This window comes from Adiantum capillus-veneris, chromosome 12 (assembly GCF_014529385.1).
Source record: "Adiantum capillus-veneris isolate H3 chromosome 12, ASM1452938v2, whole genome shotgun sequence".
Classification (NCBI taxonomy): Eukaryota; Viridiplantae; Streptophyta; class Polypodiopsida; order Polypodiales; family Pteridaceae; genus Adiantum; species Adiantum capillus-veneris.
Genome location: NC_140942.1, coordinates 108038763 through 108064230, shown reverse-complemented (window position 1 = coordinate 108064230; position 25468 = coordinate 108038763). Strand labels below are relative to the sequence as shown.

At 41.5% G+C, this 25468-nt stretch overlaps 1 protein-coding gene and 1 long non-coding RNA gene across 3 annotated transcripts; one reads left to right on the top strand and one right to left on the bottom strand.

The window, feature by feature from the left end:
- Positions 1 to 6000: 6000 nt before the first annotated feature.
- Positions 6001 to 18284, bottom strand: LOC147446291 (ABC transporter G family member 39-like). Of its 2 annotated transcripts, XM_086525545.1 has the most exons (25): positions 17606 to 18284; positions 17266 to 17386; positions 16233 to 16315; positions 16063 to 16147; positions 15451 to 15610; positions 15243 to 15319; positions 15116 to 15169; positions 14902 to 14992; positions 14375 to 14676; positions 13092 to 13373; positions 12374 to 12690; positions 12101 to 12261; positions 11914 to 12017; positions 11665 to 11827; positions 11489 to 11581; positions 11046 to 11224; positions 10551 to 10883; positions 10181 to 10471; positions 9898 to 9981; positions 9689 to 9822; positions 9384 to 9611; positions 9130 to 9301; positions 8801 to 9055; positions 7834 to 8106; positions 6001 to 6456 (listed from the first exon to the last, which is right to left on the bottom strand). In XM_086525545.1, the coding sequence occupies exons 1-24, from the start codon at positions 17938 to 17940 to the stop codon at positions 7837 to 7839; spliced, it is 4374 nt and encodes a 1457-aa protein (XP_086381671.1). In that variant the 5' UTR covers positions 17941 to 18284; the 3' UTR covers positions 6001 to 6456; positions 7834 to 7836. The 2 variants fall into 2 exon arrangements, with proteins under 2 accessions (XP_086381671.1, XP_086381672.1); XM_086525546.1 differs by lacking the exons at positions 17266 to 17386; positions 17606 to 18284 and adding an exon at positions 16441 to 17105.
- On the top strand, positions 7960 to 14332 carry LOC147446292 (uncharacterized). The gene is made up of 3 exons (XR_015189858.1): positions 7960 to 8099; positions 11048 to 11191; positions 14196 to 14332. It is a non-coding gene; the product is annotated as an uncharacterized LOC147446292 (long non-coding RNA).
- Positions 18285 to 25468: the final 7184 nt, after the last annotated feature.

Sequence of the window (25468 nt, the reverse complement as noted above, 5' to 3'; positions counted from 1 at the left end):
TAAACTCTTTCACAAATGTCTATGCATAATGAATCATTAAGATCACTTATGAGCTGCAAATAACTCTCTAAGATTCTGGGTGCCAGACATGATTACCCATCTCTCCACCTGCACCATAGCCAATAAAGATACATTTGTGTGACTTTCCAACTTCTTTCTAAGCTCTTTAGACATGTGTGAGAATGCCTCACACCCAAACACACATAATATGTCATAATTAAGCTTCTTGCATATCCACAACTCCTGCAAAGTGTTGTAGTTCAACAGCGTACCAGGCGACCTATTGATTATATGCACCACTATCATAATAGCTTCTCCCCAAAACTCTTAAGGTAAATTTCCACAGATACATGGAAGTTAATCTCTCTTGAATAGTTTTATTTGTGCACTCAACAACTCCATTCTAAGTAGATGTGTACGGCATAGTAATGTTGATGCACTTTATGTACCAGGGATCAAAAAGAACATTTTTTCTATATTTGTACTTGCAAGACTTGGTCTTGTTGTCAAATTTGTGAATGATAGATTTATAGTTCATGATCTCAGTTTTGGTGATGGAATTGTTGCATCTTGCATTTTGTGTCGTATGTTGTGTAAGTTCACTCTATAATATTGGCAAGTGTGGGCAAAATTTTGCAAATACAGTTGGGAATTCAAAAGTTGTTTTAGATGCCAAACTTTGGGATGCATGTTTTTGACATCTAAATTTTGTCAATTTGCTGCATTTATAGAAATTTGATATGGTCACTTCCTTACCGCCTCTTGAAGCACCTTCTAAGCATGTTTGTGAAAGATGGTTTAGTAAGGGTTACATGCAAGTTGCAACTTGTGCATAGTTATTGTTGTGGGCCTATGCAAACTCCATCCTTGGGTAATCACTTGTACTTTATAACCTTCATTGATGATTTCTCCAAGCATGCATTGGTGTATCGGCTTAAAGCTAAGTCCAGGGTGTTCATCTATTTCAAGAATTTTTTGGTTATGGCTACAAATGTCTCTAAATGTTCTATGTACATCCTCTGTCCAAATGTCTCACGAATTTAATGCATTTTTGGCTAGTCATGTGATAAAACAGCAATGTACAATGCCCTATACACTGCAGCAAAATGGTGTTGCTGAAAGAAGAAAAATGGTTGCTCACAAAGATGGCACAATGTATGGTTAAGAGTCAAGAGTCAAGCTTTAACCCCAGGGCAATCACTCATAAGAAGCTCCTTGTATCATGTGCATTCAAGACATTATTAATAATACCTTAATATACATATTACATTTACACCATGGGCCTTTGAAGAAAAAACCCACCTCCTCTAATGTGTACATAAAAGTATGCATTTTGGATAATTACTAATTCTCTCTAATTAACTCATGTGATAGATACACAATTGGAAAGTGACCACCCCAAGGCTTTACCACATTCGTTTTGGCTTGGGTCTGTCATGTATGGCTTAGGTCTATTGTCATGTATGCTACTTATATCCTTAATAGACGTCCTACCAAAGCCTTGCAGTCTATGACTCAAAATGGAGCATAGCATGATAAGAAGCTATCTATTGATCACATGCGCTTTTTTGGTTGTTTAGATTATGCTTTAGTGCCACAAATGCAACATAAAAAATTGGATGATAAGGCTATCAAATGCTTTTTTTTTTGCTACAATCAAGAAAGCAAAGGTTAGATCATGTATCACAGACAGTAATGTAAGCTAAAGTAAGTTCCAATGAGGCAAATATATAGCCTATGAGGGTTTCAAAAAATATTACAAATTAGCCAATTAATGATGCATATGCACTTGAAGGTTTGAGAATGAAAGGCTAGGGATATGATAAAATGGTTGTTGCATACTTTGCATGATATTAAATTGGATGCACATATGTCTAGTCATACTCGACGCTCGTTCACATTCTGTGCCATAAATCATATGCCTCAAACTGTTATTCTTTGACTGTTTTTAGTTTATGTGATGAAGAGGAACCTCTTTCTTTTCATTAAGCATAAAAATCAAAAAATGAGATGGCTACAATGCAATCAAAATATGATGCACTTATAGAAAATGAAACATGGACTTTATGTGATTTGCCTCCTAGCAGACAGGACGTTGGTAGAAAGTGGATTTATAAGTTGAAATGTGATCCAAATGGTGACATTGATTGCTACAAGGTTAGATTTATTGCAAAAGGCTATGTACAATAGAAAGGCATTGACTATGAAGAAGAGACTTTTGCTCATACTTGTATGAATACTGTTAGTTTCCATGTGCATTGGCACCTTGTTTTACGTGGAATATACGTCAATTAAACATTGTTTTATTGCTTTCTTGAATGGTGATATATATCTGAGGAAGTATATGTAACACAATGTCATAAAATATAATACCTAACTTTACCAAATGATTTCTCATATTAAACTGATCATTTAATGTGGGAGAATAAATGAGAGCAAGGGTTAGAATAGAGACATGTGCTTCTAGATCTATCTCAACACGGGACCAAAAGGAGAGATGGTTGCATCTCAATAGGGGTCCAAAAGGAGATGGTCTATCAAAGAGCAATGTGCAGTAAGTGCTTCTAAACTTATTTCAGCATGGGACAAGAGGAGAGATGGTTACATCTCAATAGGGGTCCAAAAGGAGGTAGTCTATCAAAGAGCGATGTGCATCTAATGGAGCTTAAAAGACCTTAGGGTTAGCTTCATTAAAGACCTCCAATGGTTGGTGTTAAAAGCCCTTTGACCTTAGGCAAGCTAGGGCTGAGCTTGAGGTGGAAACCCAACCTAAACTTACCTTTGATCTTATGCAAGCTAGGGTTGAGCATGAGGTGGGAACCCGACCTAAACTTGCCTTTGACCTTAGGCAAGCTAGGGATGAGATTGAGGTGGGAACTCCACCTAAGGTGCTTGTCATGCTTGATGACTAAGGTACTTGAGGTACTTGTCATACTTAATGAGGAAGTTGCTTGAGCAGCTTCCTATGCATGGGGGGTAAGGTCCTTGAGTCAAAAAGAGACCCTACAAACTTTATGAGGAAGTTGCTTGACAAGCTTCCTATGCATGGGGGGTAAGGTCCTTGAGTCCAGGAAGTTGCTTGAGAAGCTCCCTACAAACTTAATGAGGAAGTCGCATGACAAGCTTCCTATGCATGGGGGTAAGGTGCTTGAGTCAAAAAGAGACCCTACAAACTTAATGAGGAAGTTGCTTGAGAAGCTTCCTCTGCATGAAAGTCCCAAAGTTAGGGGAATCTTTGACCTAACCTTCCACTCACCCAAAGGGCACCCCTTTTCTAAAAGGGCACATAGGACACATGTTAGACTCTCACTAAGCTTAACCACATGGTGTGTTTGAATGCTATTGGTTGGGCTAAAGAGGGGTCCAATGAGCTTCTAGTTCCATCCAACAAATATCTAGATATTTTCAAGCTCTCTCTCTCTCTAAGGGGTAAGGAGGACACTTGTTAAAACACTGCCCATGTACTTGATTGCATGATGCATGTGATTGGCTAGGGGGAGAGGGCTCCAATGAGCTTGCAGTATGTGGAAAAGTTGCAACTCGCCCCAAGCAAGCAAGGGGGATGATAGGGGGATATACACCACACACACACTCATTTTGTGGACCATTCTCGCTTGGTAAAAGTAGAGGAACTCCACCTCCTTCTCCAAGCTTGTGAGAAGTAAGAGCCTACACTAACACTCTTGGCTATGGAATGCAAATCCAACCAAGAGCCATGCTTCAATGCTAAGCTTGCCATCTTCTTCATCTTCATTACTATGCTATTATGTATGCTAGCAATAAGAGTGATGATAAGTGAGGAACTATTTCTTTCTCCTATGGAATGTTTCTTCTTCCTCTTCCATATCCTCATTCCACACTAGCTCTCTCCACCTTCAAAGGTGTTTGAGGCCTTGGGACTGAGGCTTGGGATAGTTAATGCTTTCTACAAAGTTTATGTTATGCTTGTGATGCATGAAGCTTTCCATCTTCATTGCATCACCTAGGTCACAAGGAACACAAAGATTGTATTGTAACAAATGTCTCTTGATGGGAGAAACTATAATACAAATGCCTATTGGAGGGGGGACCAGCTCCATATCAATCCGGTCCTCAACTATTGTCATGTTCTCTAAACTCTCTCTCTTGCAAAAGTATTATTCATGCCAAGTTAACTAAGTACCATATTTATGTTGCTACCATCAATTAAGTTCACCCGCTATGCTCACAAAGTAATCTCACAAAAGTGATTCACCTAATTTCCTAATTCCGCTACTCTCAAAGTTCATATGCCATTTCCATTACACACAACCTCTCGATTTTGTCAAGAAAGGGCAAGAAACAAAAGTGTGGAAATACAAGAAATCTTTGTATGTGTTGAAGGAGTCTCCTTGTGCTTGGTATGAGAAAGATGACACACATTTGGTTAAACAAGGCTTTTGTAACAGTCCAATTGAAAGAACTTTGTATGTTTAACATGAGGGTGAAGTATATTTCATCATCATTTCGTATGTAGATGATTTGTTGATTATTGGTCCAAATGAGATGCACATTGTTGAATCCAAAGCTAAATTGAATGGTACTCTTATCATTACTTAGGCATACAATATAAGCAATAATGTGATGGAGGTATCTCTTTGTGTCAAGCAAGATACATAGAGACATTACTATGTAAGTTTGGACTTGAAGACTACAAACCTATTGCTACTCCAATGGAAGCAAGTTTGAAATTGAGTCTTCATGATGTTGGAGACCCTATTGATGTCACTCTTTATTAGGGTGCTATTGGATGCCTTATTTATGTATGCAATGCGAGGCCATATATTCAGTTTGCAGCCTCACAAAACAATAGATTTATTGCTAGCCCGTGGTCTAAGCATTGGCATGATGTTAAAAGGATCTTTTGCTACTCAAGTGATACTTTCCATCTTGAGTTGTTTTATCCCAAGAGGGGATCATTGCCACCAAATTTGCATGCTTTTTTAAACTTAGATTGGGCTGGTTGTTGTTATGACACACATATGTCTACAAGTGGTTTTTGTTTCATGCTCAACACTTCATGTATATCATGGTTGAGCAACTATGGCCACTTCCAGTTGTGAAGCTGAGTACAAGGTAGTCTTCACAGCCACCGTTGAGTGTGTTTGGCTCAGATGCTTTACAATTGATTTGGGTGTCTACATAGACAGTCAGAGCACATTGGCAGTTGCGAGGAACCCAATTTTTCATGATCGCACAAAGCACAATGAGGTGCATTTTCACTATGTCAAGGAGAGACTCTCAGTAGGGGAGATCAACTTAGCTTATGTGGTGACACAACAAAACCTTGTAGATGTGTTCACAAAGGCATTGTCTTGTGAGAAGTTTGAAGGTTTATGCAAAGCTTTGGGCTTGCCTCCCTTTGTAAGATTGATCATGTCCTTAGGGTATGGCACGTTCCAATACACTATGTGCCAGCTCTCGTTCACTGCATCACTCCTATGTGGATTGTTACCATATATGTGGTAATGAAGATTGTCGGGGCACTTTTTTCCTCACTAGGAGGTTTTCCCACCTTGCATTGTATATACAGTCATCAATGTAGGTCTAATTTATCTTTCTATTTGCGCACTAAAAACAATACACTTTGTTGAGTGCCTTGAGCTTGTTCATCTTCTCCAAGTTTTGCGTGCATCTTCACAACTCTAATTCCAACATCTTTGAGTGATGTATAATACTATAATAAGGCTAATGGTGTAGTTTTCTGCAAAGAGTACAAGTAGTAGAACAAGTAAATATTTTTGTTTACATAAACGCTGTTAAATTAGGCACTACTAGTGATATATTGACTGCCAAAGTACCTTTAAAACGTAGTTCAAATGTGGGCTACACAAATCCATAAAACGTTCAACATAAGCATAAGGTTATGCCATTTATCATCTAATGACTTTTGTTGAAAATGCTGAGCAAGAATTACTCTTAAATGCCCTTAGATAGATTAAACCAAAGTATGGCTAAAGGATATCACAATCAAACTAGGTATGGTCCTCCAATGGAACATGGTGAAAATATAACATTCAAAACCATTTTTAATGTACACCAATTTGTAGAAAAGTGTTGTTGTTGTTGTTGTTGTGTGTGTGTGTGTGTGTGTACATCGAAAATTTTGACAATATATTTTTTCATTGGGCTATCAAGTCAATTACACTGTATTGGTTAGTATTAACTCAATATATCTCTGAATGCACAAATGGGCATCTCACAACTTGTGGAAAAGTACACGATGTAATTGATTGTAAGAGGAAAGAATCGGCCAAAGATGCTCAATAGACAGCATGTTTAAGTCCATTGTTGGCCTTCATGATTGATGTTTTGTCGGTCCAAGTGAATGAGGGCACTGTTTTGCAATTCTCAATGAGTTTTGATATGTGCTAGGGTGAAATTTAATGTACAATGCTATAGTGCCAAGATGAATGGGACCAATTTTTTGCAAATGGCCTGCATAATCAAAACACAAGATTGGTTAATATTTGCTTGTGATGAAGTTGTATCATGGCAATTCTTAATGAATCTTCTCATCATATATATCTCTTGCAATCCAAGCTTTTCTTGTGACTAAATGTATAAGTACGCTTATTGTTAGAGACTCCTCTATTCAAACATTGGATATAGAAGAGGAGAGAGAGAGAGAGAGAGAGAGAGAGAGAGAGAGAGAGAGAGAGTTTCTTATGGTCCTCAGAGATCAAATATATTTATGGGACCAAATATGGTTGATTAGTGATTCTCGATGCTCAAGGATCATGGTGATGAGAATCACAATGGAGAGCTCACACTATTGCTAGGAGAGGAAAGTTTGTAGGTCTAGGTCATGGCTAAAAAATGTGAGAGAAGCATGTTTAGATGTGAGCAAAAGTTGAGCACTTTGTGTGTGTGTGTGTGGGTGTGTGTGTGAGAGAGAGAGAGAGAGAGAGAGAGAGAGAGAGAGAGAGAACAATTTTTTCTTCACAATAAACTTATGACTGGACCATTGTTAGAAAACTCTTCTTCGTGGGCATCTCTTTGAATATAAGCTTTGTATTTGAGGGATATTTAAAAAGGCATGTATGACAAAAAGGCAGATTATATTTCAAGTGATTAAGATAACTAGAGAGTGTGAGGAAGGGCATGGATAATGAAGACTATAACATAGATTGTGCACCTCACTTGGAAAAGAAATCTTGTATGATTCAAATTGCAAATGGTAGATATTGTAACAATTGCTTAGGTACCCACCCCCCCTAGGTGGAGGCAGCCCGACTCTTAAGGTGGGTCTTCCCAGCCGAAAGTTGTAGGTGATTCTTTAAAAATTTAAAGAAAAAACAATTGCTTAGATACATGTATAGGCCTTAACTTATTTTGATGTTGCCATGAGGGCAAGCATGAGAGAGGTCTTGATGAAATTCTTTGACTTAAAAGAGGAGAAAAACATCTTTGCAATTTTTTGGGGATACCCAACAATGCTCATAGAAAACCGGCCTTTAGTGTGTTCAATAATGGCCAATATTGAAAATTCTTGACCAATTTGGAGAGTTGCCTTGAAGGAAATTGGCTAAATTTAGAGGATTTGCGTAAAAACCCTAAAAAAATCTAACTTGAAGCTCCATTGGTTTCTAAACTTGTTTGACTGAATTCAGTCCCTACATCAACGTTGCTCAATTGAATTTACTGTTGTGTGTGTGTGTGTGTGTGTGTGTGTGTGTGTGTCCCTACATCAACGTTGCTCAATTGAATTTACTGTTGTGTGTGTGTGTGTGTGTGTGAGAGAGAGAGAGAAGAGAGAGAGAGAGAGACGTTTTAACATGCGACGTTTTGAAAAGGGAACGGGGGCGAGAAAACCTGTTATCGTTTTTGGAAGTTGAGTTTCTTGATCCCGTAGGCGAAGACGAAGATGAAGAGCAGGGTGAAGCCCAGGTGGGCGCCGGCGACGGCCCCCAGGAAGTCATGCTTGAAGCCGAAGACGCTGTTCAAATAGTCCTTCACTAGCATTCTGCCTGCGTCCGGATCCATCACGTCGCTGTCTACGTCCGACAGCTGCGACCCTATCAACCCATACAATGACCACGACAAGGGATCGGCCCAGTAGTACCACCTCCACCACTGCGGTATGCGCTGCATTTCGTTCAAAAATTTAGCTCTCTCTCTCTCTCTCTCTCTCTCTCTCTCTCTCTCTCTCTAGACATGCAAGATGCCCAACCAGAGTACTGATCATTGAGGAGGTCGATAGATGAGATCCGACAGCGACCGATGAGAGATTTCATCTGAACCCACAATTAAAAAAAAAAAAAAAAAACCCCCCCCCCCGCCCCCCCCCCCCCCCCCCCCCCCCCTCTCTTCCCCCTCCCCCACCCCAACCCCCTATTTCCTTTCTCCGTAGTGTTTTAAGGTTAGTTCTTTGTAACTTTGTAATCTCTGGGACATGGTATCAGATTCACCAATTCTAACTTTTTGGTCTCATAGATCGTTTTGGCCTTTTGAAGACGTTAACATAAAATTTCATTTCTCTCTCTCTCTCTCTCTCTCTCTCTCTCTCACACACACACACACACACACACGTGCGCGCGTGCACAAAATACTCATGAGGACAGACTTGCTTGACGCCCTCATTTTATGTTCAATTACATGCAAATGTACCATATGTAGAATTTTCATAGCCTGTGTTTGTGGCTGTGTGGGCTCACATCTACTTGCCATCCCCTTCAGGTGAAAATGTACACTTACACGCATGCGTGTGCACACACACACACACACACACATGTATGCACACACAACCAGCCCAGCATGTTAATTCAGCAAGGACACATACCACTCGAGGAATCATGAAGCCAGAGAAGAGATTCCACAAGCTCATGAAGCCTGCTGTTATGATTGTAGAAATGTAAACATCGGGCGTAATGGCGACGGTCATGAAGCCGAAGTATGTGAAAGTGATTAAGGAGAAGAAAATGAAGTAGTAGTAGTAAAAGAACTTCGCTGCTGACCAATAGAAGTTGATCAAACCATATGTAAGCAACACGTATATGGTGGTTTGCGTAAAACAGTATGGTATTTCAATGGCTGCCTGCAATTGGATTAAAGAGTTAGCTTTTTGATGGTCACTAGAGACAAACAAAGTGAAATTTGCCTTTGTTATACCTGAGCAAATGCATATGCTAATGCAGAGTACATTCCTGCTCCCCGTTCTCGATAAAAGACGGTTCTTTCAATAGCGACAACTGGCTGGACAGTATTTGCATTTTGATAGCCCATGAACAATGAGATTGAATACAAAGCCCCAAAGATGTTAAACAAGTCAGAGGTTGTGCTCCTGCAGGCACACATTAAGAGTCAGCGAAGCTTATATGGTGACATACATTAGCTTGTACAGAGTGTTGTACACTAAAACTTACGTTTTTTGACCTAGTCTCCAGTAGATGGTTCCAAAGATGAGCCCAACAGCTGTTGTGAACAGAAGTCGCACGGCATTGTAATGAGGATTGCGCCAATATGACTTGTGTTGTTTCCATAGGCATGACAAACATTGTTCAGGAAAACTTTGTGGGTACTCGGTCGGGAAGAAAAGGTCTTTGGAATCAGGCAGGGGGGTACTTAACTCTTTGATAAGTGCTTGATTGCGCCTGAAGACACAAGTGTACACCACTTAGTTCACAACATAACCTGAAATGTGTATCACAAGGTGGGTTTTAGGCTTTACTTGTATAGAGTAGAGTCTTTATAGATTTGTGCAAAATCAACTTGAAGACGAGCCTCCGCTGAATGTGAGCTGATCTCAAGCATCCATGTGGCTGGGTTGTATCCGTCTGTAATTGGTTGGATCCCTGGTATGTCCTGCAAAGAGATTGGGACTAGGCTTTTAGTGCTCCTCGTTAGTCATGAATATAGTGAAGTCAAAAAAGAGTTTACCTCAAAGTATTTGATAAGTTCTGCAGAACAGGTTCCCAAAGGACCTGCGTAGATCACTCGGCCACCTCGCTTCATCAACAATAACTGCATATAAAGTACAATAGGAAAAACCAGATGAAGGACTTATCCAAAGTTAAGATATTACGGCAGTTTGAAGCACAATTGGTTTATCGTGAGCTAGATAATGCAAGGAATGTTGAGCAGCATGAAAGCTTGTTGATAGGTACTTCATGACCTACAAGTTGACTCTTACAGGCCAAAGTATTGAGGCTCTTATGCTTACCTCATCAAACGACTCAAATATGTCAATACTGGGTTGATGGATTGTGCACACCACTGTCCTCCCAGTATCTACAGTATTGCGCACTGTTCTCATGACTATAGCTGCAGCTCTTGCATCCAAACCAGAGGTAGGCTCATCCATAAATATAATAGAAGGATTTGCTACCAACTCAACAGCAATAGTAAGTCTTTTCCGTTGTTCTGTGGATAATCCATTGATTCCAGGAAGCCCGACCAGGGCATCAGCAATTGGAAAGAGCTCAACAAGCTCCATGACCTCCTCCACAAACATCTGCACGGAAAATTAACGAGGAGTATTCAGTCTTTGTTCATTGTTGTGGGTTGAAACTCGTAAACTTGTGGCAACTTACTTTCTTTGTTCTCTTGTCAACTTCTGATGATAGGCGAAGCCATGCAGAGTATTCAAGTGATTCCCTCACTGTGACATTAGGGGAGTGAATATCATTTTGCTCACAATATCCCGCTATTCGCGCAAATGTTTCTTGCTTTTTAGGGTGACCAGATATACTTATATCACCCTCAATGTATCCTCCTGTCTTTCTTCCAGCTAAAACGTCCATAAGGGTGGATTTTCCAGCACCACTTACACCCACTAAAGCAGTAAGAACCCTCGGCCTAAATGCCCCGCTTACATCATGTAGGAGTTGAAGCCTGTTTTCGGTAACACCCTGATTCTTCATTTCCTATAAGAATACATCATAAGAGTAAAGGAGGTGAGAAACCCTCTGTTTGTCTGTGTAAACTTCTTCTTGTCTATGTTTGAAATTAAGATTGTGCTACTTAAGAAGTTCAAAACTTTATTGGCCAAAAATACATCCAACAAAACTGAAATTGAAAATTCTTACAGGAGGCATATCAACATAGTAGTTGACTGCATTGAAGGCAATTGATAGTGGCTGGAATGGGAGAAGCATTCCTCGGCGCCGATTGTTAGTACCAATTTCAACATCATTGTTCTGGCCAGAGCTTGGGATTGATGGCCTTATAGTCGGTAAGTCAATGCCTGCTAGTTCACCATTTTGTCCTGCAAAGAATAGGATTTTTAGTGCCAAAAGCTTGGTTTGAAGTTTGAAGGATATATTGGACGCATAGACCTAGTAGCAAAGCCTTCCTGTTGTTGTAGCTATCTTATTTGACCCTTACGCCTATTAAATTCTTAAGTCTTTCTGGTTAGTTGCTTAAAGTAGGATTGGCTTGCAATATGTTGTTAAGTATCTGGGTCCCTGTCTACATGCATTTAGCTTCTATTAATAATGAAATAAACCTGCAATTGAAGGAGCTCCACTACCTCTGTTGTAATATGGCGATCGGCTCTCTCGGTGAGCTGAATGTTTCTCTTCAGCATCATCGTCTGGCAAGATTGCTTGAGGTTTACCCAATGCTGCAGTCCCCATGGAACTATATTAGCTTTGTTGTGCTTTATGAAAGCTATAATTTTTGGCGAATATAAACTTTTCTTCTTACGTTTGAGGTAGGTCATTGCCAAGGTAAACAAGATGTTGAACACGACAGCAAAGGCAATCAGCACCCCTATACCAAGCCAGTACCATTTCTTATGTGTAAAAAAACCACGTGATATTAAAATTGCATCCCCAAGCGTGTCTGCATCCAAGTTCCCAGTGTAGGGCTGAAGAGCAGAGTTCAATATTCATGAGTTCATTAAAAGTTGGCTTTCTTGGTGATCATAGACCAAGTTGTGAATTTGTGTTTTACCTTCCGCCAACGGTCTGCATGGAACTCATTCGCAAACAATGCCTGTAGCCCGTAAGTGAGTGGAGATGACCAGTATGCCCAGATCCACCAGCCACGAATTGATTCTGTCACATTAAAAGCAACTCAAAAACTCTCATCCCGTGTTCTACAAGCTTGACAGTGTTATTTGTTGCTTTTGCAAGATTACCTCGAGAAATCACAAACCCGCCCATAACGAAGACAATGACCAAGGCAATGTTTCCAAAGGTGTTAGCAATAATCAGGGTCCTCCCAACAGCGCCTAGAAACCGGAACATACCCAAAGCCATTTGCGAGACACAAAATAGGAGCAGTATCTGCCGGAAAAACCTGCTTTGAACTTCTTTTTAGTTTGCAGAATTTCTCGAATATTCAAAGTAGAACACTTGAAAATTGTCTGTGTGATTTCAAGCTTAGACAAAAGTACCTATTTTTGACTCACCTTCCAGGTTCTGGTGCAAAACCAATTACAAAGTATGTCAGACATGCCCAGATTAGGCACTCCACTATGGAAAGAGGTGCCCTCAATAAAATAGCAGGTATTGTGAAAGACCATGCAGGATAGAAAAGCTGGTCTCTTTGTTTATAAAATACTGGAAGACGGTTAACAACCATAACCATCTCAGCCATGCCATTGAACATAATTACTATCAGTCCGTAGAAGAGAGCTCCCATATATATGATTCCATCGTTGACAGAGTCTTGATGAAGTCTGGTCTGGAAATAAACTGTCATGGCAATGGAGGACATGACAGCTAGCTGTAATTTCAATAATCAAAGTGGGATTATTAATAGCTTGCTCTAATCACAGTAAGATAGATTGCTTGATTGTCAAGTTCTGCTAATAAAAACCATGCAATTTGGTGATGGATGTGCTTGGGTCCTACAGGAAATAAAATTTTTCCACGGTGTAGAATGAGCACGTAGTCAGAAGTGCGTTCACATACTGCACCCTACTGAGAAGGAAGCATTTCTTCATGGTTGCAAAGAATGGTGCAAAGAAAGAGGGGTTTTAGTGCAACTAGGATGGTTTTTTAGAGTGAGAACATGAGGAAAAAGCATCATCATGTGGTTTAAAGCCATTCTATTATGCCGATCCTGCAATGCATTATACTGACAGTACTCCTGCAGATGGTAATGAGAATTGAGTGCAAAAGTACCTGGCACGTTTTGAAAATATACATGAACGAGTTGCGTTTCCACATCAGCACTTCTCTTGCAAGGCATGCCTTAAACAGCTCCCTTTTTTTGAGACCATACTTTCTGGTGGCAAGGGCTGCAGGGTGGCTTTTTGTCTTGTCGAAGGGGATGGCCAGCTCTTGTTGTAGTCTCCGGCCCACATGAAACAACTTGAAAGCTTGTGCGAATTCGTCCACTGTGACAAATCTGTATGGCTGGCTTCTGTCTTCCCAATACTGCTGTTGGTCTTTCTTTGAGGTTACCTGTAGTTGACAACAGTATCAGTGTAGTTCATGTTGAAGTTAAAGGATATGATATTGGAGAGACATATATATCTGACACCAGATCCATCAGGAACAAGGTTGTCCATGTCCAATGGACGGACCATTGTGTTTGGTTTTAGGCAAATTTGGGTCCTTTAAGGCCACTATTGTCTCATGGCCACGGCTTAAGGCTGAATGGCATGGGGTCAAAGTTAAAGCCTCATATGCTGCAAAGATGCCATTCGGGGCTTTCAACTTTGGTATCGTGAGCACTTTTCTAGACTCTCTTTTCTTTCATCGTACGTGTCGTACTAGCGTCCATTTCGTACCATGGTCCACACTAACATTGGACTGTACTAGCATCGGACACTCGGACATTTCCACCTTGATGAGGAAAGCTACACTCCGAAGGGAGAACATCATGCATGTCTAACTTGAAATTCCAGCTGGATTAGTTTCAGTGCACAGAATGTTAGGGTCATGTGCCTGTATTTGATAACATAAAGGGGGTTATCAGGCTATTTACATCAATACTATGCATGATGCAGCTGATGTTTATATTTCCTTGGGCATGATGCCATTGATACCATAACTTTTCTTTAGCGGTCAATTTTGAAATTTTTCTGGATGCTTTTTTTTCCCTGGATAATCTGTATACATGTATATGTGATCGACGGTTCGACATAAGGTTTAACTTGGAGCTGACTCATTAATCAAAGAGAATCAGTTTTTGTCATACAAAAATCATAGCTCTTCCAAACAAGCTCCTTCAATGTAATAAATACAGCATGCCAGTGAAAAAAATATCTGTTTCCATTTCAGGGAGCAGGCAAGGACGATTGGGGTTAACATTTATGGTTCGCCTGGTTACAATTGGATCTTTGGAATAGACAGATGCACTCCTTGCATGAATGAACCAAAGGGTATTTGTTTTGAGAACATAATGCATAGTACTTTAAGCTTGCATCCAGTTTGTGCCAATATGAAGAGATTCTACTCACCTCTTGCAAGAAGTCCGCTGTGCTTTTTCTTTCAGGGCACTTGAATCCCATTGATCTGAAGAACTCAAGGATGTGTTCTCGAGGCCCTTGATAAACTATCTGGCCTTCCGAGAGAAGTATGACATCATCAAAAAGATCAAATGTTTCCGGTGCAGGCTGCAGAAGTGAAACCAGCATGGTGGCATCCATTACATGCACGGACTGCCTCAAGCATCTCACTATCTGAAAAGTGGTGGAGCTGTCAAGACCGGTCGAAATTTCATCCATGAATAGAGCCTTTGCAGGTCCTACAAGCATTTCACCTTTGGACAAAGAAACATGAACACCTTTTTGTAAGAAATCTGGAACACGTACAACCAAACACTTGACTTGTAGGCATTTGCATAGTAAAGCTTTGAATGATGGACATAGATACTGCAGAAATATTCATATCATAAGCTCTTTTGGGATCCATTATGCTACATTTTTTCCCTGCAATCTTTCAAGCAAATGAAAATAGATGAAAGTTATGCAAATGCAGGTTTTACCTGTCGTGACACGCTTCCTTTGACCTCCTGAAATGCCTCTTTTCATCTGGTCACCAACCATGGTGTCTGCACAGATGTCAAGGCCTAGCATCTGCATGGCCAATGTATATCAGACACTACTATGCAGGCCAGGGTGTAAAACCAAAGAATTTTGGTTACCCCAGAGTTGAAAAGTTGTGTCATTGACTTAGAAACTACATGTGGCATTCTTTACCTTCAATGTATAATCAGTGGCTATACTTCCTTGTTGCCCTTCCATTGACACTGCCTACAAGGGAACAAATTGGAGGCTTGTTGAGGAGCTTGAGTGACAGAAAAATGGACAAAACGCTTTTTAGTACCTTCATGAAGACATCAATATCCACATCTGGCTTGATTCCAGCTGCCTTTTCGCGTCTTGAGAGCTCCGTGAGCATTTCTAGGCAAAAACAAATAATAGGAGTGAGCATTTCTAGGGGAAAACAAATAATAAGACTTATCATCTTGAGAAAGGCTATGCCAATTTTTAGCTAGGGGTTTTATAAATGGTCAAGAAGGGTATTTACTGACCATATCGAGTACCGATGCCTTGACAGCGACCACTGAAATCAAGTGTCTCTCTCACGGTCATCATTCCATATTGCGTGTCATGTTGGCTGATGTATGCCGATGTTCTTTGAGGAATAAACTCATTCATCTCATGTCCATTGTATGCCACATTGCCAGAAACCTGGCAGTTGAAAATAGTCAGATCATTTAATGACATTTGGCAGCTGTTACATCATTCATTACATGAGGAAAGTTTTTCTGTCTTAATGCCAAAAAACCTTTGGACCAGAATGTGCCAATGAATGAAAGAAATATCCATTTTATCAAATTACTGTTTTTTGTTCTAGCCTAGTCGTTGACGGCTAAAACATGGCTGTCTCTTTTCGACAACACCTTGAGATCATTCCAGGTTTACATCCACACCATTACTTCAACTACTATGTCACCAGCTTGTTGGTTCAGATTTTTTTCCTTTCATGTCACAAATAGGACTCCAAGTTTGGACAATACATACAAAATCACAATCTTTGAGTTCTACCTCACCCTTAGGCCACATACTAGAGCAAAATGCAGTCAAACTTTGATCTATCTTTGCACTATTTTATCAAAGAATCTGCAAAGCTATGAAAGTACCCGGAGGTCTGTAGAGAGCTTTCCAGCAAGAGCAAGCATCAAAGTTGTTTTTCCTGAACTTGGGGGCCCAAGAAGTAATGTCAATCTGTAAAGACATACAAAACACAGCTATTGAATCAAGAACCATATAGGAGAAGTAAAAGCATCATAGAACAAGTAAGAGCAGCAACCTTGAGGGCTTGACGATGCCACTAACATCTTTCAGTATGTGTAAAACTCTTCTCTTTGGGTGCAAAAGAAAGCTGAAAAGCCCCTGCATGTAGTTTTCACGATTAAGTCAGTCTCTCTCTCTCTCTCTCTCTCTCTCTCTCTCTCTCTCTCTCTCTCTCAGCAGCAGCAGCAGCAGCAATTGAGTAGATGGGCAGAGAGAGGGCATACTAGCACCAGGACAAGCGGATTTCACACGGAGGTTTTCTACCCTGGACCATATATTGACACTTAGAGCTATTATTGAGGAGGGCAGGGCACATGGGAGGAGGATTTATTGTAGCTTTGTGGGATTTCGCAAAGCCTTTGATATTGTTCCCAGAGCCAGATTGATGTGCAGACAACAGGAGATGGGGGTACCCACGGAGCTGATCTGGGGGATACAGGATAGTGTGGGGCAGGTTTGCACTCCCGAGGGGCCATCTGAGTTGGTCCCACTCTCCCCTACTCTTTTGTTATGTATCTGGATGCAGTTTCAGATTACATAGAGAGGCAGGGTGATAGAGGAGCAAAAGCTGGCAGGGGCGTGGATTCCATTGCTGCGTTATGTTGATGATATTGTGCCACCTAGAGGGAATGTAGCATCACATGGATGCCCTGCACAATTTTGCTCAGGATAGTCGCTTGTCTGTGAAGCTTGGTAAGACCGAGATTATACCAGAAGATCAGGACTACTCTCCTACAGCATGGGAGATGCTCAGTCAGCATCACAGCATCAACAAGATCTGCCAGCGACCGATGCTAGACATCCTCAACACACCGGCGACGATGATGATGTTTCTACCCTCCTCATCCCTAAACCGATGCTAGTCACCCCCTCATAGTGCACTGTTCTATTTTAGCTTTTTTTGGCTTTCAGTTACTCTTAGTTCCTTCCAAACACTTTATCGGTTTCCCCAAGTTGTAACTTTTTGGGTCTCATAGAGACGTTTAATATAACATTTCATTTCATCTCTCTCTCTCTCTCTCTCTCTCTCTCTCTCTCTCAAATCTCACCTCTACCAAATTGATCATGAAGTTCGGAAGTGTTGGCAGCACTCTACTTCCAACTTGTACGTCAGCCTCAATGTTGAGATGCTCGAATCTCACTTCGATCTTTGGCAGGTCAATTCCAACCCTGTGTATAAGCAATGTTAAAAGACTACTCAAATTTTGTCTTTGTTTAGTGATCATGCCTTAGGTAGAAATTATAGCTACTGCAAAGTCATGCAATAAATCTTTGTCTTTGTCTAGAGATCATATCTCAAGCCAAAGCAGAGAGTATAGCTCTTAAACAGTAATGCAGAGTCATTCTCCTTGGTGTTCATGCAATAAGTGGGAGTAATCTGAAATTTACTTGTTAATTCTCTCACGAAGTTTGCGAAGGAAGCGCTCATTGTCGTTCTCTATGTCTCGGACTACTTTCTCTAACAACTGCTGCTTTTCGGCAAACCCAAGCTTGGCAATGTCAACTTCTTCATGGATGACAGAGCCTGCAGGGTCCAGGCTTCGTAGAAAGCCTTTGCGGAGCCTTGAGTATGTGGGCAGTTTCTCAAGAGCTGCCCACTTGAGAGCTTCGTCATCATCAGCCCGGCTGCTAGCTCTAGATATGTAGTTTTCACTAGAGGCAAAAGTTGCGGTTCCAGCATCGGTGCCCCAGCTGGGCATGCCAGGCTCCATAGACAAGGCCATTGGAGCGCTTGCCTTGGAGAAACCAGCTGTCCAAAGCTTCCGTGAAGTTCCACAGTGTGGATTGCTTTCTTAATACTGCAAAATGCGAGATGGGCCGGAGAGGGTGTGGCCACAAGCTACGCTTGATGCTAAGCTGAGTACACAGAGAGCGATTTGATGCTGCGATGGGTGCTCGAGGTGGAGGTGCAGAGGTACGAATGGAGAGGTTTTGGGAAATGGGTTCGCCCTCTTTCTCGCTATCTCCGAGTGTTGTGGTTCCCTGTCTCCGTCTCTGTGTGTGCACAGAGACAAACAGAGAGAGAGAGAGAGAGAGGTGGTGCTGGGGGCGGCTTTGAAATTCAAAGAGAGGGAGCTTCTTATAAAGGGGGTAGCAACTTTTGAATAGCATGTGCCATTAAAAGAAAAGTGGAAGCTTCTATCACACGAGGTCTCCTTGAGCTTCTGCAAGCTATGACCATGGCCATTTGACATAAGGTGCCCACTTTTCAAGTGATCACTGTGCTATCATTTAGACGTGCTTCTAGAAGACCTCGTGCCCTGCTTTGCCTCCGAGTAGGTAAAACAGATCAAAGTCGAGCCCAAGCAAAACCAACCTTAGACGCTAAGGTTTGGCAAAAGTGGCCACCTCCCTTCAAGAAGATTTAGAAATTTTCTCATGTAGGAAAACGCAGTCTTTTCCAGTGTTTTTCATACAATGAATAACATCATGAGCTTTTGCTCACGAGGCACCCCATACCTAGCTAGGTACGATTGGGGGCAAGGGACCACCGGGCCAACGGTCCGTGCCCCCAATTGTACCTAGCTGGGCGAATTGAGATACATAAGCAGGTGTTTTGCTTAATGCTTGGCTTTATTTTGTAGCAAACATCATATTGTTTCAAAAATCCAATCTAGTCCTCTATCTTCCTCAATACGATGATGAAGATGCAAACCTTATTTGTTACAAAAACTTGTGCTCTAATAGGTCACAGACTTCTCTCCGTTTCATAACCTTTTAAAGTTCAATCGAGGAGCGAGGACTTGCCTAGGTGCGATAATAATGTATATCTATTATTTGCGTAAAAACGTGTGTGTGTGTGTGTGTGTGTGTGTGAGAGAGAGAGAGAGAGAGAGAGAGAGTGTTCTTGATGCCTCTCAAGAAACCGTAAGGTTTGAAAGCGTTGTTAGTTACGAGGACTTCGTAACAACTTTTGTTGCTTAACCAAGTTTTTTTAGCCTATATTAGGCCATAGAGGGAAGTGGGAATATTTGGTGCAATTCCTTGCCGATTGGATTGAATTGGTGCATGCTCTCCACGTGGTAATAGAGGGTCTTTTGAACTTTAATATGCGCATATTTGTGCGCGCACGAGTGAGTGAGTGCGTGTGTGTGTGTGTGTGTGTGTGAGGAGGACTCATGACGGGGTGACCCAATGTTCGGGAAAAGTGTGCCTCAGCTTAGCCTTGGGCCGGTTGAAAAACCAAATCAATCGGTTGAAGGGAGGGAAAGAAGGAGAAAATCCGCTTAGAAAATTTAAAAAAATAAAGTTAAATTGCAAAAAATTGCAATTATTTAGCAAAATTTACTCTTTGAATCTGCTCTAAAGGGAATTTTGTATGTTTGTGAATTTGATTTTACCCTAACGGAGTCACGGACTACATGAGAGAGAGAGAGAGAGAGAGAGAGAAAGGATTTTCTTCTCCTTTTAACTTTTTTTTAAGGGTTTTGGGAGGGGGGCGCTAAAACTCAATGCACGACCTTGTTTTCAAACACATCTGTTTGCTTTTCATGAAAAAGGAGGCTTGTAGCCATCAGATCACAAAGAAAAGTACCATATCACGCAAATGTTTCAAAGGTTGACGTATGCATTCTGGAGGAGTCATTTAGGGTGGAATCTACTTTTGAGGTCCATTTTGGGATTTAAGTGGGGTTTGACTAGCATGCATTTGAATCTAATGCAAATTTTACATACTAACAAGCAATTGCTACATAAAAATCTTTTGGGAATACCGCTCCTACTATTGGCTCTACTTTAAAGAAATTCATTTGTTTCGAATATTCATCTTCCAAGGTTTTGCTCCAACAATAGCAGCCCTATGTGAAAACCCATAGCTTCTGTGCCTGCATACCTATCGCCCGCAAACCCCCCCCCCAAACAAACCAGCATCGCCAAGATTTCTCGAATAGCCCTTGCCAACATTTTTTCTTCCCATGAAGTAAATCGGTAACTTGCAGGCTCGCGATGCCACAAACGAGAGAGAGAGAGAGAGAGAGAGAGAGAGAGAGAGAAGAGAGAGGCGTGATGACACTGCTCTCGCTGCTCAGAGCTTCTCAAGAAGGGAGAGAGAGAGAGAAAGAGGCGATGACACTGCTCTCGCTGCTCAGGAGAAGAGAGAGAGAGAGAGAGAGAGAGAGAGAGAGAGAGAGAGAATTTTGATATTATTCAGAGAGAGAGAGAGGCCACGTCTTCTCTTATTTCTTTCACCTCCTATTCGCAGCAGTACACTGTCGCCACTGCTTTAACCTTTTATTTTTGAAGACAACATCTCCTCGATTCTCCTCTTACTTTCTTTTATGAAAATCGTGACCCCTACTGAGAGACTTACATTTGTGGATTTATTGTTGCGAACAGATAGTGGAAAAAAAAAGATTTTATCTCAAATTTCAACATGTGGTTTATTTATTTTTTCTTTAGCACAATCAAAAGCATCCTTTGATTCTTACCTACCCTAGGGAACATATTTGGCTAAAAACTCACAATGTCCTCTTCAGTTTACTAGTTTAGTGAGCAGATGTTTGATGAAGAATTACGCATCCGCATCGCTAGTTTAATATTTGAGACTCAATAAGTCGAGCATCATCGCTTGCATCAAATTAACAAAAAAAAACCTTGATTCTCTAGTTCTTATATGTTCACCTTTTTGTAGTTCCTAGTTGGGAATCACTATCAGTGTATTTAGTTTTTTCCAAACATTGCTACCAAGTTTAAACAATTGATAACTTTAGTATGCTTTCTAAAACAAGCCTTATTGAAGAAGGGAGTTACCGGTTAGGCATTCATTTGATGTGAAGTGTTGACTTGATTGAACTATTCTTTGATGTTTTAGTTTGTAAAAGAGTCCTTTCATTTAAGAGCTTCATATGTGTCCATTTCATTAAATTATTTCAAAAAATGAAAGAGCTTCATATGTGTCCACTTCATTAAATTATTTCAGAATCCCAACATGCGATGACTTAGAGTGAAATATCTTCGATATTCTAGTTCGTAAAAAAACTTCATATCATTTCATTTTCATTTGATTGGTTCAGAATCCCACGATGTGATCGCCTCTTTGTTGGTTCCTCTCCTTCTTGGGATTAGTGGAAGGCGCTCCTCTTGCCTCATCAAAATAGTGCCTACGTTGCCCAATGGTCGTGGAGGGTGTGGTAAGGGGAGGCCCTGTTTTGCACATGACTGCTCGGAACTCCCTGTTGGCTTGCATGTAGGTTATTGGCCGCTTTATAGTGCAGATGTTGGCCGATGGTTTAAGTCCCACTTTTGCTGAATCGTTTGGTCCTTTTGGCCTTGGATGCTGATGTGGTGTGTTTTGGTCATTTTTGCATAGAGAGTGTGCGAGCTTTTCACCGGCTTGGTGGTAGCCATCGCCTTCTTTATTTGCCCACTAGTTTGATTTCGGGTGCTCTATCTACCTTTGGGGTGTGTGTGTGTGTGTGTGTGTGTGTGTGTGTGTGTGTGTGTATTTTTTATGGTCTTCTCCTATGTTAGACAATCATGTTAGGGAGTGAGAGTCTCTTGAAAGCCAGTTTTAGTTGTGTTGTGAGTCCCTTGTCATGGTGTCTCTGCATGGTGAACAATATGTTTTCTTTTTGTTTTAATACAATATGGGTGGAAGCACATTAATGTGTCATGCTTTTTCTATTAGTTAGCGTGTGTGTGTGTGTGTGTGTATTTTTTATGGTCTTCTCCTATGTTAGACAATCATGTTAGGGAGTGAGAGTCTCTTGAAAGCCAGTTTTAGTTGTGTTGTGAGTCCCTTGTCATGGTGTCTCTGCATGGTGAACAATATGTTTTCTTTTTGTTTTAATACAATATGGGTGGAAGCACATTAATGTGTCATGCTTTTTCTATTAGTTAGCATGTGCCAACAAGCACAACTTGTCAGCACAAGGACAGTGATGTCTTTCAAGTGTGTGGGCCTCGATCATGAAGTATATAATATAAAGTGTATAAATACTTTTAAAGAATGGACCGAAATTCAAATGAGCTTGAAAATTTATGCTGACATGTTACTTTGAAGGTGTGGTGGAGTCATGATGCATGGAGGGAAGCAGGGCACATGGGCCACAAGTAGGAGAGAGGGGGGAGACGATTCTGAGCTACAAGTCCTCCCTCAGTCGTAGGTCACCAGGATGCCCAGGTGGAGAATCGCTCAACATAACAGCCAACCACCTCCGATGACGACTCTCTTGAGCTTCTATTGCTTCTCCTCGCCCCACACAAGGGTGAAGCTATATGAATCCCAATGATCCCCAATGCCAAAGAACATGCATGTAGGGAAGACTCATGTACTCTCTCTCTCTCTCTCTCTCTCTCTACGACCGAATGACACCGACTACATCTCACATTACACTAGACCTGTGTGTGTGTGTGTGTGTGTGTGTGTGTGTGTGTGTGTGTGTGTGTGTGTGTGTGTGTGTGTGTGTGTGTGTGTGTGTGTGTGAGAGAGAGAGAGAGAGAGAGAGAGAGAGAGAGAGAGAGAGAGAGAGAGAGCTGAGCAATTATGGTTCAAGCTTGTGCACAAAGTCTTGTATGCATGAAATGTGAGATACATATCATTTCCCAATAAATATTAAATTCGCCCTTTGACATGGATAGACTTGCATCATGTTATCTTGCGACATTAGGGGTGTGCAAGCTGATGGAAAGCTCCCAAGCTCAATATCCCACTGCAAGAGAATATGGGTGGAAGCACGTTAATGTGTCATGCTTTTTCTATTAGTTAGCATGTGCCAACAAGCATAACTTGTAAGCACAAGGACAGTGCTGTCTTTCAAGTGTGTGGGCCTCGATCATGAAGTATGTAATATAAAGTGTATAAATACTTTTAAAGAATGGACCGAGATTCAAAAGAGCTTGAAAATTTATGCTGAAATGTTACTTTGAAGGTGTGGTGGAGTCATGATGCATGGAGGGAAGCAGGGCACATGGGCCACAAGTAGGAGAGAGGGGGGGAGACAATTTTGAGCTGCAAGTCGTCCCTTAGCCGCAGGTCACCAGGATGCCCAGGTGGGAATCGCTCAACATAACAGCCAACCACCTCCGATGACGACTCTCTTGAGCTTCTATTGCTTCTCCTCGCCCCACACAAGGGTGAAGCTATATGAATCCCAATGATCCCAATGCCAAAGAACATGCATGTAGGAAGACTCATGTAACTCTCTCTCTTCTCTCTCTCTTCTCTCTCTCTCTCTCTCTCTCCGACCGAATGACACCGACTACATCTCACATTACACTAGACCTGTGTGTGTGTGTGTGTGTGTGTGTGTGTGTGTGTGTGTGGAGGAGAGGAGAGAGAGAGAGGAGAGGGAGAGAGAGAGAGAGAGAGAGGAGAGAGAGGAGAGAGAGAGAGAGACTGAGCAATTATGGTTCAAGCTTGTGCACAAAGTCTTGTATGCATGAAATGTGAGATACATATCATTTCCCAATAAATATTAAATTCGCCTTTGACATGGATAGACTTGCATCATGTTATCTTGCGACATTAGGGGTGTGCAAGCTGATGGAAAGCTCCCAAGCTCAATATCCCACTGCAAGAGAATATGGGTGGAAGCACGTTAATGTGTCATGCTTTTTCTATTAGTTAGCATGTGCCAACAAGCATAACTTGTAAGCACAAGGACAGTGATGTCTTTCAAGTGTGTGGGCCTCGATCATGAAGTATGTAATATAAAGTGTATAAATACTTTTAAAGAATGGACCGAGATTCAAAAGAGCTTGAAAATTTATGCTGAAATGTTACTTTGAAGGTGTGGTGGAGTCATGATGCATGGAGGGAAGCAGGGCACATGGGCCACAAGTAGGAGAGAGGGGGGGAGACAATTTTGAGCTGCAAGTCGTCCCTTAGCCGCAGGTCACCAGGATGCCCAGGTGGAGAATCGCTCAACATAACAGCCAACCACCTCCGATGACGACTCTCTTGAGCTTCTATTGCTTCTCCTCGCCCCACACAAGGGTGAAGCTATATGAATCCCAATGATCCCCAATGCCAAAGAACATGCATGTAGGGAAGACTCATGTACTCTCTCTCTCTCTCTCTCTCTCTCTCTCTCTCTCTCTCTCTCTCTACGACCGAATGACACCGACTACATCTCACATTACACTAGACCTGTGTGTGTGTGTGTGTGTGTGTGTGTGTGTGTGTGTGTGAGAGAGAGAGAGAGAGAGAGAGAGAGAGAGAGAGAGAGAGAGAGAGAGAGAACTGAGCAATTATGGTTCAAGCTTGTGCACAAAGTCTTGTATGCATGAAATGTGAGATACATATCATTTCCCAATAAATATTAAATTCGCCCTTTGACATGGATAGACTTGCATCATGTTATCTTGCGACATTAGGGGTGTGCAAGCTGATGGAAAGCTCCCAAGCTCAATATCCCACTGCAAGAGAATATGGGTGGAAGCACGTTAATGTGTCATGCTTTTTCTATTAGTTAGCATGTGCCAACAAGCATAACTTGTAAGCACAAGGACAGTGATGTCTTTCAAGTGTGTGGGCCTCGATCATGAAGTATGTAATATAAAGTGTATAAATACTTTTAAAGAATGGACCGAGATTCAAAAGAGCTTGAAAATTTATGCTGAAATGTTACTTTGAAGGTGTGGTGGAGTCATGATGCATGGAGGGAAGCAGGGCACATGGGCCACAAGTAGGAGAGAGGGGGGGAGACAATTTTGAGCTGCAAGTCGTCCCTTAGCCGCAGGTCACCAGGATGCCCAGGTGGAGAATCGCTCAACATAACAGCCAACCACCTCCGATGACGACTCTCTTGAGACTCTCTTGAGCTTCTATTGCTTCTCCTCACCCCACACAAGGGTGAAGCTATCTGAATCCCAATGATCCCCAATGCCAAAGAACATGCATGTAGGGAAGACTCATGTACTCTCTCTCTCTCTCTCTCTCTCTCTACGACCAAATGACACCGACTACATCTCACATTACACTAGACCTGTGTGTGTGTGTGTGTGTGTGTGTGAGAGAGAGAGAGAGAGAGAGAGAGAGAGAGAGAGAGAGAACTGAGCAATTATGGTTCAAGCTTGTGCACAAAGTCTTGTATGCATGAAATGTGAGATACATATCATTTCCCAATAAATATTAAATTCGCCCTTTGACATGGATAGACTTGCATCATGTTATCTTGCGACATTAGGGGTGTGCAAGCTGATGGAAAGCTCCCAAGCTCAATATCCTACTGCAAGAGAATATGGGTGGAAGCACGTTAATGTGTCATGCTTTTTCTATTAGTTAGCATGTGCCAACAAGCATAACTTGTA

Bases quoted from the DNA above. Each gene is read 5' to 3' on its own strand.
- LOC147446291 (XM_086525545.1), bottom strand. From the start codon at position 17,940: ATGGCCTTGTCTATGGAGCCTGGCATGCCCAGCTGGGGCACCGATGCT. The intron at 14,993-15,115 runs GTAAAGAATGCC...TTGGCCATGCAG, and splicing joins CCACTGATTATACATTGAAG to ATGCTAGGCCTTGACATCTG. The intron at 10,472-10,550 runs GTAAGTTGCCAC...TTTTCCGTGCAG, and splicing joins TTGACAAGAGAACAAAGAAA to ATGTTTGTGGAGGAGGTCAT.